Here is a 13,518-nt window from a genome sequence, read left to right as displayed (position 1 = left end):
AGCACATGTGCCACGTTGTTTCTCCTGATCTTGTTCTGCAAAAATGCCTACTCTATATTTCCTTATGTACTTCAGAAATTTTTTTGAGTTTTGTGGTGAAAAAATTAACATTCTTCTCTCCTTGTTTTTTAGAGTTTAAAAATTCTACGAAATGTGAAAAAAGGTAAGTTTTGAAAAAGTTATTACTATTTAGCATTTTTGTTCCCAGGATGAGCTAAATCTTAAGGTTCCAATAAATTGGGGACATGATCCTAAGCCGTGTGCTATGGACTGCTGATATTGGATCTCCTGTTTAATAGAGAGGAGTAATTCCTTTTGTAATGTTTGGCACCATACCCATCCTAAGTTGCTCTAACATAAGTGTTATTTAAAACTCCCAGCAACCTAACCTCAGATGTGTTCTTTTTGACAAGTTATAGCAAAGCATATTGTGAACCACATGTGTTGTTTTTATAAAATAAGCAAAGCACTGACAAGTTTTCAAATTTCATAAAGTATTATTAGCAGTAACGGCCTGTTGTTTACCATTGTGTCAAAATGCAATGAAAATAAAACCTACAGGCTCCTGCATGTGGTAAATTCTCTCTACAAACATATATCCTGTATATAGTTCTGAATCACAACTACAATTACCTGGCCAAAGTTGAAAAAACATGATATGTTCTTCAATAAATTAAAATGTTTTAGAACCTTAAATTTCCTTGGCTTTATATATACTAATTCCTCTTTGGTTAAAATATACAACATGACAATGCCTTGGAACTTTAGTTCAAGACAAGATTAATATTCAAAGAAGGACAGAGAGAGCTCTTTTCTGTCCTTTAAGCTTATGTGGTTGATAACTAGCCCCTAGATCTATGCTGGTCCCTGCACTTAATTAAAGTTTGGAAAAATGTTCTTTTACTGTTAGTTCAGACAAGACTAGGCTGCACATTTTCTTTCTTTCTTTCTTTCTTTCTTTTTTAAATTATAGCTTTTTATATACAAGTTATATGCATGGATAATTTTACAGCATTGACAATTGCCAAACCTTTTGTTTCAATTTTTCCTCACCTTCCCCCCATCCTCTCCTCCAGATGGCAGGTTGACCAATACATGCTATATATGTTAAAGTATAAATTAAATACAATATTAGTATACATGTCCAAACAGTTATTTTGCTGTACAAAAAGAATCAGACTTTGAAATAGTTTGCAATTAGGCTGCACATTTTCAAAAGAAATTTTTGCCAGGAAAACTAAAAGAAAACAGCATTGAAATGACCATTCAGGATTTCCTTGGTTTGCCATTTCCTTCTCTTGACTCATTTGACCAATGAGGAAATTGAGACCACAAGTTTAAGTGGTTTGCCCAGGGTAACTCAGCTAGTGTCTGAGGCAGGATTTTAAGTCAGGAAGATGAGTCTTCTAGACTGGTTACTCTATCCAAGGTGCCACTTAGTCGCCCCATTGAAATAAAAGTTACTGAAATACCGGTAACAACTCACCTCTATATGCTCTGTGTGTTACTTTCCTCACAACAATCCAGTTAGGTATTTCAAGTGTTATCTACATTTCTCAGAAGAGCAAAGTGAGGCTCAGAAATTAAGAATGGCTGCTCTAGAGTCCTAGCCAGGAGGTGTCCAGAATTAGCCTGAACCTGGTCAGACTGATCAGGATATGTATGGGATGCCTTCTTTTGCTCCTTGACCTCTATCCTCAGTTAGAGGCTTATTAAGCCAATGGAGCCTCCACACCCCTACATTCCCAATCTGAGGCTGGTCTGTATCTTTCCTTCAGCTCAGCTCAGACCTACAGCTCCATACGCAACCTGAGCCTCAGAGGCCCATTTATCTCTTAGATAAAGATGGCATCTTCATGTCAAGGATTCTTCCTTGTTTTCAAGCCCTGACATTAGACCTTATTTCTTCATTTCTCTTGTAATGGTCTCTGAACTCAAGCCCCAGAACCCCTCTCCACGGCCCATGGTTTCCCATGGTTAGAGGGGGTTCCCCGCACTGAAGCCCTACTTCCTTGGCTACAGTTGGAGGACAAACACTTCTCCATTTTGGGCCTCCCCCAGAGACAGGCTGGCTGACCTGCCCCTTCCCTTCGAGTTCTCACAAACTCCATTTGATAATCTCTTGGTTGAGGAGAGCGGGGAGTAGGTATGAAGGGCCCTGGAGGGTCTGGAAGGGCAGGGCTGGTGGTCTCAATTGTGACTACGGCGAGGTAGCTTTACCTCAGGACCTCAAGATCCTCAGCTGTAAACTGGGATAATACTAAAATAAACCCCAGGGTTGGTAGAAAGAAAATGTTTTGAAAACCCTAAAATATTTGGGTTATTGTAAATTAAAATGCGAGATGTGTTTGATCCAATAACTTGTGGTCTGCTCAAGTCTTCTGGATTGTGGAGATCAAATTATAAAATCAGGAAGTTCCCAGGCAAGTACAGATTTAGAACAAGGGAGGGAAGTGCTTGTAAGGCTTATTTTAATCAAGCTGTGGTAGCTTTTTAAATACTCAAATGACACAAAGTTTAAAAGAATAGGTAAAATGTTCGATGACAGTATCCAAAATGAGGCTGAATTAGTTAAAATGAAATTTAATAGGGACAAATCACATCTGAATTTTTAAAAAATCTTCATAGGCAAAATATGAGAGAGATGAAACTCAACAACTGATTACCTGAAAAAGATTTGGGGGGGGGGTGTGGCCTGAAAGCTCAGTAAGTCAACAGCATGAAATAATTTAAAAAGCAATGTGATATCAGACTGTGCTAAGAAATGCAGAATCCAAGACAAAAGACATGAGTCTTGCTATAACAGGCCTCATCTAAAATATTCTAGGTATCACATTTTAGATAGCACTGGATTTTTAGAAAGTTGGAAAGTTTCTAGAGGGCAATCAGGATGGTAAAGAGCCTAAAGATCAGTTCAGATAAGGTTTGGTTGAAGGAATGGGGAATGTTAAGCTTGAAAGAGATTTGGGTAAAGGGAGAAAGAAGATTGCCTAATTATCTTTAAAAATTTGATTATTTAAGTAATTTGAGTATTTAATATTTTATATTAATACTTGAGTATTTAAAGTTATTTAAGTAAGTTGTCAAATGGAAAAGTAGGATTAAAGTTTTTCTATTTTGTCACAGAAGATAGAACTGGGGAAATGAGAAGTCGTATAGGGGTACATTTAGCCACGATAAAAAACAAAAACATAAACAAAAACATTTCTTAAACCTAAAAAAGTTACCCAAAGAAGGTTATAAGACTACTATAGGAGTTAATAGATTTCCCCCTCACTAAATGGAGGTTTTTAAATAAAAACTGAGTGATCCATTATTGGACACTCTGTTAAAGGTATCCTTATTTAGGTACAGATTGGATTAACTGGCCTTTGATGTACTTTTCCAACTCTTGAGATTCATTGTATGATTACCATCCATGAATATTTTTGTTGAAGAACTGGTACTGGTAATCTAAAATTAAGATACCTTCTTTTCTTCTCCCACAACTGCCCTATTCAGGCTGGAGATAAACACAAACTTAATACAGTGCTCAAATGTATTTTAAATTATAAACCGAATCATTAAAAAACATTTAAACATAAAGAACAAAAAAGGTTTTTATGACAAATTAAACTTCTGCTAGATAGTCTGTTTTTTAAGATGTATATAGAAAACATAACAAAGTAATAAAACTTAGTATTCCATCACTAATCAAAAACTTGTGTGATCCATGATAGACAAGTTAGGGTTTCCAAGACTAAAGATAATCTTATATTAATTATATCCTAAATTTACTCTTCCCTTTTAAGGAGGTACTACTATTTGACTACATAGTACACAGGATAAAAGAGTAAGTTTTACCTCAGAACTATCAAGGATTCATTTTAAAAGAATCTAATTTTAGGGTTTTATTATAATAAATTCCCACAAAAAGAGTTCTAGGTGCATATTTCAGAGCTGAGTAACCACTAGTATCCAGAACACATAAGATTAACAAGTCCTAGGAACAATCATTCCTAATTTTACTGTGTGGAGAACAAGCATCCGGGCTGATCCCAAGGATGATTACTTTGGGACACCACAGGCTTCTTTTCTTTCCCATTCTTGTGTTTTCATCACAAAGATTCCCTACACTTACTTGCTGAAATAAGATCTAATTATATTTTGTATTATTTAAAATAAAATAATACATTTTAAAAGCTTTCCTTTATGGCAATTTACTCCTTTTTTTTTTTTTTTTTTAATTTAATAGCCTTTTATTTACAGGATTTATACATGGGTTAACTTTACAGCATTAACAATTGCCAAACCTCTTGTTCCAATTTTTCACCTCTTACCCCCCCCCCCCACCCCCTCCCCTAGATGGCAGGATGACCAGTAGATGTTAAATATATTAAAATATAACTTAGATACACAATAAGTATACATGACCAAAACATTATTTTGCTGTACAAAAAGAATCAGACTCTGAATTATTGTACAATTAGCTTGTGAAGGAAATCAAAAATGCAGGTGTGCATAAATATAGGGATTGGGAATTTAATGTAATGGTTTTTAGTCATCTCCCAGAGTTATTTTTCTGGGCATAGCTAGCTCAGTTCATTACTGCTCCATTAGAAATGATTTGGTTGATCTCGTTGCTGAGGATGGCCTGGTCCATCAAAACTGGTCATCATCTAGTATTGTTGTTGAAGTATATAATGATCTCCTGGTCCTGCTCATTTCACTCAGCATCAGTTCGTGTAAGTCTCTCCAGGCCTTTCTGAAATCATCCTGTTGGTCATTTCTTACAGAACAGTAATATTCCATAATTTTCATATACCATGGCAATTTACTCCTACTTCAATGCCTAATTAAATTGTTTTATGCTGATGTTTATAAATTCTAGGGCTACATTATACTACAGCCCTTTTAGCACCAACTACAATAAGCTTTAAGATCCTTCAAGGCAAACTCTGAGACCCTTTGGGCTTCAATAAGACCTTCTTTCTGGTTAGGAGGCTGCCTCCAGCTCCAGATTATAACAGAGCTGTCTGATGGACAGGGAACAAGTTTCTGGGTTCTGGCCATTTCCTCAGGTTCTTTATGATGACTCATCCTTCAAGTAAACCTGGAGGAACGTGTCCCCAAATCATCACTACAGTTATACAAGATTAAAAAAATACATACTTGTACACATATGATGACATAAGTGGCTCATCATCATTATACATTTGGGCCCTGCTGCTATTGGGCAGTCCTTTTTGCTATCTTCCACATGCACAAAAAGTGTAAGGTTGAAAATTTATGTTTAGACCCTTTATTGTTTAGAAAATCTATATAAGCCTGTTATTTTAATTTCTAGATAGTGCCTGGTGTAGTAGCAATTAAGGCAAAATGCTTACTATATTTATATTAGGCTATTTTTGCAAACTGCCATAAAAATTACACGAAGAGGGTAAAGCATCAGAAAAGATGTTTTTTAGACAGTGTTGGATGAGCATATGTGAATTCGGAGCAGCAAGAAGTGTAGGCTGCACATCATAACTAAAATTGGAGGAGGGGGAGAATCTTATTTAGCCAGAAAGACTTTCTGGGAATCATAGGCTTAGAAGAGGGCTTCAGATGGTGGGAAAGACACACTGGCAAACAAAATCAATCCATCAGGAAGATTTTTTGCCAGGCACTGGAAATAGAAAAAGCAAAAAATAGTCTCTACCTTCAAATGTTAAGACATTTAAGTGGCAGGGACAACTTGATACGTAACATACCTATGTATGTATATGTGTGTGTGTGTGAATGTGTGTATATAGTTGTTAAAACACTGTATATGGAGAGTAGTGGAAGGCAGACCTAGGGAAGGCTTCCTGGGAGGTGGAAAGAAAAGGCCTCTTACATGAAGTAAAGCTTGATATAAATTTTAAAAGAAGCTAGGGATTCTAAAGAGACAGAGATTTGGAGAAAATGTATTCCAGGGGAGAGTGAGGGCAATGGTATAGGTAATGGAGATGGAATGTTATTCTGTATGTGAAAACAGGAAGTAAGCCAGTATGGCAATAGCAGAGTGCTGATGGAGGTTGGAAGGGAGAGGTTGGGAAGACAGATAAATATAAGATAGGAAAAATACATTTTAAAAGCTTTAAATACCAAACTATAGCATTTATATTTTATCCTAAAGGTAACAAGGAACCATTACAGTTTACTGACTATGGGGGAGGGGAAGTGTGTTTTAACTTACACTTTAGGACAATCACTTTGGTGAATAGAGATCAAATGTAAGAGAAAACAGAAATAATGAGCATATAATTGGGAACAAAGTAAACACTGTTTATGATATAGAATTCTGAAGCCAAATTCTTCTTTTTATTTTTAGAGCTGAATTAGAAGATTTTGTGTTTTTAATCTTAATACACAAATATTTTGTTATGTATAATATGATGATATGTATCTTCTTGGGCATGTAATGATAATCATTTTTATTTCTAGTCCTATAAAGAAAGATTATGGGTATTTATTTAACTAAGTGGAAAATTGTACTATAACAGTTGTGATTATAGTCTTATTCTGTAATCTGAAGAATTATGCAAGTTTTGTTTTTACAATTTTCCCTCTTATATTTCCAGGTATCTCATCACAATCAGTCAAGCCAACAGAATCTAGACAATCAAATCACTTTAGCTCCTTTTTGAATCTTGGTATGTGTTATTTTGGAGTTATTTTTTTAATAGTTTTGGCCAAGTTGTATGTATATTGAGTATAAGGGCTTTATACTTTGAATTTATCTTAAAAGTGACGTAATTTGGGACTTTTATTGACTCATTTTGGAAACTAAAATTAGGCCAACAAAATTTTCTTCCCATTAGTCATATACTTTAGTCCTATATATGGAAATATATATATCAAATATACAAATATATATATATGTATGTATACATCTAGTTATAAACATATAGTAGATACCATGGAGAATGGATTTTTATAATGAATGTCTAGTTCATGGTTAAAACAAAGTTATAATGAATTCCCAGGTATGATAGAAATAATTACCTGACTTTGTGTAAGATAGAAAATAAAGTAGCTTTAGTATCTTAAAAATGTGTGGTTCAGAAATGGTGAGGGGTCACCATTTAATAAAAAAAGCTGGAGAGAGCTCTAGAAGCAAAGCAAAGTTTATTATACATTCTCACCAGAAGGATGTCCCACCTGTCGAGCAGATAATGGAAGGGAGGAAGCACCTTCTGGGGCAGGGTTAACACTTTCAATTCCTAACACAGATACCTCCTCCCACCACTGACCCTCATCCTCACTGGCTGAGGATCTTACATTCTAAACTCGGGAACTACCCAAGAACTTGAACTTGACCAACAAGTACATAGTTGCCCATATTTGACTGAAATAGGAAGAAAATGATGTCATGGGAAGAGAGCAGGAAGGGGACTTAGGTATGCCCTTGACTCAATCTTCAAAGTCCTTCAGGCCTGCTCAAACTCTGAAGTAGTAGATGAAGCCTTACTCGATTTTCACAACTCTCTTGAAAGATCTCACCTAATCTCATTCAAAAACATACTAATGTAATTATTCATACAATTACAAACATTCTAGATCTATAATTGTATAGTGATCATCTGACATTATTTTAAACATGCTATTATGTTATATCCATGATACTTAATAGCACCACTGTAGAATATCATTTAGTTGTAATAATTATGATAATTAATAAGAGAATATTATTACTAAAGGATATTATTAACCAAAAAGCTTAATATGATCCAAAAGTGCTTAGATATTTTTGGATAAAAGTAACTAGCATACAAGCTTATAAAAGGGTGACTGACTCCTGTTTGTTCTGATAACCTTGATTTTTTTTTTTTTGAGATAGAAACTTTCTTAGAACTAAATATTTATTTTGTACCTTATATTTATTTGAGTCTTTCAATTTGCCTGTAACTCACCTTTTAAATAAGTGGAAAAATAATTAGGCAATCATTTCAAAGTTCTACTCAGATACTTCATTGTGTGTGGTGCTAACCCAGGCTTCTTAAACTCTGCTAGGAGAGCATTAATTATCCAATCCAGAAAGGTTTGTGTAATGACCTAGAGAGAGACAGGTTGTCACTAAGGTCCAGCCTAGTGAATGAATTCAAAAGCCATCAGCAATTAAGGACATTTTTTTGGGGCCATCATAAAACTTAGTGTGTAAGGTATCTTCCATTCAATTTAGTTCAGTTCCTCATCTTTTATCTGAATTCTGTAGTACTTTCCTAATTTGTTCCCCCCTTTTCCCAAACCATCCTCTAAAGAGCAACCAAACTAATATTCCTAAAATATAGATCTGACTCACAAAATTTTCAGTTACTCCCTATTGTCTCTGGTATAAAGTACAAAATTCTCAGCCTTTCATTTAAAGGCCTTTGCAATATGATCCTCACCTACTTTTCCATTATTAAATGAAGGGGCTGAAGTATAGAAATGAACTTTCTTTTAGGTTTCTTCTAACACTCAAGTTTTACTATTTAATTTAATGAAAACATCTGCTTCAAAGCAGTAATACCCCCGTGTGCCAAGAGAAGTAACTTACAATATGGCTGGATCCATTTATAAATCATCTCTAATTTATAACAAGCTGGATTACATATTCCGTTTTCCAGCATCTCAGGTTATGAACTGCCCTCCTTTCTTCAACTCTTAGGCTGACTGGTCTAGGACCAGGGTCTTGGGTCTTAAGACCAAGGTTGCCCCCTGCTGATCCCCACAGAGAACTGTTTGGCCCCAGCATTCTTCCCCAGTTCCCCCCATTCCTAGAGAAGGCATTCATAGTTCTTTCATACCCTTTTTGGCCTGCAGATCCAAGCCCGCATCCCTTTCATTCCCTTGGCTCGTGCTGGCCTCCAGCCTCCAACACCCAATCCTGTTTGGTCTTTAGAGCTCTTTATAACCCAGCTTCGGGCTGCCTTGCCAGTGTTCTCCCAGCTTATTCTGTTGTGATCACAGTCATCTGGCTGCTCCATGAATGAGACATTACATTTTCCCACTCCGGAATGTCCCCCCCGCCCCCCAGACCTGGAATGATCTTCATCTCTGCTAACCAACTTCCCAAAGCTTCACTTGTTTCCTAAAACCCCATCTTCTACCAGAAGCCTGGCTAACCCTCTAGGGCTTTCCCTCTGTTATTTTCTGTTTATCCTGTACATACTTGTTTATCCATATTTGTTTGCTTCTCTCCCTCATAGACTGTAAACTCCTTGAGGGCAAAGAATGTTTTTGTATGCTCAGGGCTTGATTGAGCACAAATATAGATACAGACATGCCACACTTCCCCTCTCCCCCCTCTCAACTCTAGCGCAAGTTAAGAAAACTTCTGTTTTCATTTTCATTAGTTCTTTACATGGAGAAAAAATGTGGGGCAAGGAGAGGGTACTAAAAAGACTCTAATGACCTTGGAGTCAGGAATACCTGAATTCAAGTGCCACTTGTGATATATACTGGCTATGTATAAACAAATCAGTTCAACTTCTCAGTTGTTCCAGGCAACTCACCTGACTGCTAATTATGTATTAGTCACTATCTAAAGCACTGAAATGCATTTACACCAAATTCCCCACATGGATGAAATCACAGATACAGACCAGAAACAAACAAAAAAAGCCTATCTATAATCACACAGTTAATAATTCTGAGAAGGGAATTCAAATTCATCTCCCAACTTTCAGAGTATTCTCTTCTTGTACCTAACATACTCCACCTATCCCAAAGAACATCTTAAAATCTATATAAACTGAAATTGTGAAAAAGTTGCATTTAATGTGGCATTAAAAAATAAATTTCTATGGAATATCCAATTTGAGCTTTATCTGAAATGTAAATTTCTTAATATTTAATAAATAATAGCAGGGATTGAGGAATATACTTGGCTTTGCGGTACTTCAATATCCTGTCCATGCATAACCAAAAATCTCTATACAAGAATTATTACTAAAATCTTTAAATGGTTTCCTAATGTAAGAAATTATTAGGATGTAATTATTTCCCTTAAAGTTAGTCTTAATATCAATTCTGCTGTACTTATCAAAATATCAGCTAATGAATTAAAAAAAGTTTTATTTAAAAAATATATACTTACATATATCATAGAACCTATTAGAATCATCAGATGCATGAGAAGCTTAAACATTTTCAGTAAATAAGAACTTAGTACCTTATTAGTAAGCCTATTTCATTTTCAAGAAGTTTTAAGAGGTTTTAACATTTAAAAAAGTTTGCGAGTCTTTGGTCTAAGAGAGATACATCCAAACGGCCATCCTTTCATTAAAATGCTGGCATTATTAATAAAATGATTACATTAACCAAAAATCATGTCTCAAACTTTTTAAAAAAAGGATTTATCCCCTACTATTCAAACTTGAGTGGAACACAAGCAAGACTGCCCACCTAAGTGAGGCCCAAATAGAAAAAAAGATTAGCTCCATCTTCAGACAGGTCTTGAAATGAAGAAAAAGGGTAAAATCTGAACCTCCCTAAACCACTGGTTATTAATAATCATTTCTCTCAGGATTTTTACTAATATGAAGCCAAAAGCCCCCTTCCTATAATTTTTAGACATGGTTTTAGCCTTTGTCTTCTAGAGTCACACAGAATAATTCAGTTTCCTCTTCAATATGATGTAGAATAATAACGATTCAAATTTAGCCCTGTACAACTATGGTTTTTGTTGGGGCAATCTAGTGAAATCAAATTATGGATTAAGAAATAACACTAAGGAAGTTAAGTGCATGGTGGGCAAATATCAATAGAGGTCACTTAAGGAATCTTACAGGGAGCTTACTGACATAGGAAACCATCCATTTACATTATTTACATTGTATTATATTTTAATTTATTGTAAAATAACATTTTACCCTGGTTTATGCTGCCCTAGAGGGGACTGCTGGTTCCCCTTTGGTTATGACAAACCTCTGGTCTGGATGATTCTACTGTCCCTTCTAGATCTCCATCTGTAAGACTTTTCTTTGTATCTCCAGTATCAATCTGACACAAAGTACTTAAATGCTTGCTGACAGAGTTGCCAACATCCTTTTAACTATCTTCCTTAATTCCATTTAGCTTGCCATGGTCCTTGATAGAATGCAATGCTCAGAACTGAGTACAATCTTGCAATCTTTTTTTTTTTTTTTAAACTTTTTTCTGGTTATACACATACATTCATTTAAAAACACACACACACACACACACACTCTCACACTTCTTTATGAATCATGATGTTGGGAGAGAAAAATCAGAACCAGAGGGAAAAAAACCTCGGGGGGGGGGGGGGGGGGGGGGGGGGAGAGGAAGGGAACAAAGCATGTGCTGATTTACATTCAGTCACCATAGTTCTCTCTCTGGGTGCAAATGACATTTCCTGTCCAAAGTCTATTGGGATTGCTTTGGATCACTGAACCACTGAGAAAAATCAAGTTTTTTATAGCTTTATAGCACAATCTTGCTGTTACTGTGCACAATGTATTCCTGGTTCTTCTTGTTTTGTTCAACATCAGTTCATGTAAATCTTTCCAAGCCTTTCTAAAGTCAGCCTGTTCACCTTTTTTTTTTTTTTTTAATAGAATAATAATATTCCATGATTTTCATATCCCATAACTTATTCAAACATTTCCCAATTGATGGGCATCTACTCGTTTTCTAATTTTTTGCTACCACAAAGAAGAGTTGCTACAAACATTTTCACAGATATAGGTCCTTTTCCCTCCTTTACAATTTCCTTGGGATACAGACCTAGTAGTGTTATTGCTGGATCAAAGATATACACAGTTATGTCCCTTTGGACATAGTTCCAAATTGCTCTCCAAAATGGCTGGATCATTTTCATAATTGAGTACAGTCTTACAGGGACAATCTATCCAAGACAATGGGAGTGCGTTTATCATTTGCTATTATAACTTCTATTAATATAGCCTAAGATCACATGAGCTTTTTTTTAAGCAGCCATATATTAATATTTTTCAATTTTTTTTCTTCTAGGTTTTGCAAACCGTTTTTCAAAACCAAAAGGACCAAGAAATCCACCGCCTACATGGAATATTTAACTTTCAACTTGTATTCAGAAAAATGCAAATTGGAATGTGCAGTTTAAGAGAGCATTGTAGCTAAACAAAAACATCAGAATGCTGCCAGATGACAAAAATATGCTCTATAATCACTATATCACGAATGAAGTGATAGGTTAATGACACAAATAGTTTGGAAACAAGAGATGAACAAATATATACATTATTTTGGGATGTTTATCTTATTTACATCTAGTTGGAAGTAACTAGTTTAAGAGTTGTATTTATAAGTTTGAGAATGAATTTTCTTTTCACTTCTGAAATGAAGCTATTCTTGTATATAATGTGGTAATAAGGTTTGCAAAAGTTGGATGCTAGATATTTCTACATAGACCTACTTCTATGTGACTTTAGGGAAGTGACTCAACTTGTCTTGGCATGTTTTTTTTGTCTACAAGATACAAATAATTTTATTAGTCTTGCACATCTACCAAACAAGGTGTTGTGGAAAATAAAAAATCCATATAAAAGTTCTTTGAAAATATGAAGTACTATTCAAATATAAGCTGGTATTATTATTAGAAACTTATTGTTATGGTTTACATTAAGAATTAAGCTAATAATTTCTTTTTTTGTATTCACCTAACAAATAAAACAATATGGCCCACAAAATGGGAAAATCAATAGGGAAGCCAAGAAAAGCTGGGCAGCTTTTAAAACAATACTTTTTATGTAGGGATCTCTCATGGTCTATTGTATACATAGCAATTTTTTCCCTTTTATGCTCATTTAAATTTAAATATTGAATTTTAAAGAAAATGTATTTTATTTTTAATTTTTAATAACATTTTATTTTCAAAATACATACAAAGCTAGTTTTCATTCACTTTTGCAAAACCTTATGTTCTAAATTTTTCTCCTTCCCTTCCCATCACCTCCCTTTCCTAGACAACAGGGAATCCAATATAGGTTAAACATGCGTAAATCTTCTATACATATTTCCACCATTATCATGCTGCACAAGAAAAATTAGGTCAAAAAGGGAAAAAAAAATGAGTGGAAAAAAAGTAAGTAAACAACTTAAGAGATGAAAATATATTGTGGTCCATATTCAGACCCCACAGTTCTCTCTTTGGGTGCAGATGGCTATCTCTCCATCACAGGTGTATTGAAATTGGCCTGAATCACCTCATTGTTGAAGAGAGCCACATCCATCAGAATTGATCATTGTATAATCTTGATGTTGCTGTATGCGTTGTTTTCCTGGTTCTGCTCATTTCACTTAGCATCAGTTCATATAAGTCTCTCCAGGCCTCTCTGAAATCATCCTGCTGATCATTTCTTACAGAACAATAATATTCCATAACATTCATATACCATAGTTTATTCAACCTTTCCCCAACTAATGGGCAAACACTCAGTTTCCAATTTCTTGCCACTACAAAAAAAAAAAAAAAAAAAAAAGGCAGCTTCAAACATTTTTGCACATGAGAGTCCTTTCCTATTTTTATGA

The 13,518-nt window shown here is 35.0% G+C and overlaps 1 protein-coding gene across 2 annotated transcripts in view; it reads left to right on the top strand.

Moving 5' to 3' along the window:
- The window catches only part of PTPN22 (protein tyrosine phosphatase non-receptor type 22), a 66,877-nt gene extending 54,646 nt beyond the window's left edge, over positions 1 to 12,231 (top strand). For both annotated transcript variants that reach the window (XR_004234022.1, XM_031967323.1), the window contains 3 exons: positions 133 to 163; positions 6,585 to 6,656; positions 11,980 to 12,231. Coding sequence is in view for 1 of the 2 variants with exons in the window: in XM_031967323.1 (XP_031823183.1) it covers positions 133 to 163; positions 6,585 to 6,656; positions 11,980 to 12,044 (168 nt within the window). In the remaining variant the exon portion in view is untranslated. The remainder of the gene's footprint in view (positions 1 to 132; positions 164 to 6,584; positions 6,657 to 11,979) is intronic.
- The last annotated feature ends 1,287 nt before the right edge of the window (positions 12,232 to 13,518 follow it).

Source organism: Sarcophilus harrisii, chromosome 4 (assembly GCF_902635505.1).
Source record: "Sarcophilus harrisii chromosome 4, mSarHar1.11, whole genome shotgun sequence".
Lineage (NCBI taxonomy): Eukaryota > Metazoa > Chordata > Mammalia > Dasyuromorphia > Dasyuridae > Sarcophilus > Sarcophilus harrisii.
The sequence above is the reverse complement of the archived record's forward strand: the minus strand, read 5'-3'. Positions and strand labels throughout refer to the sequence as shown.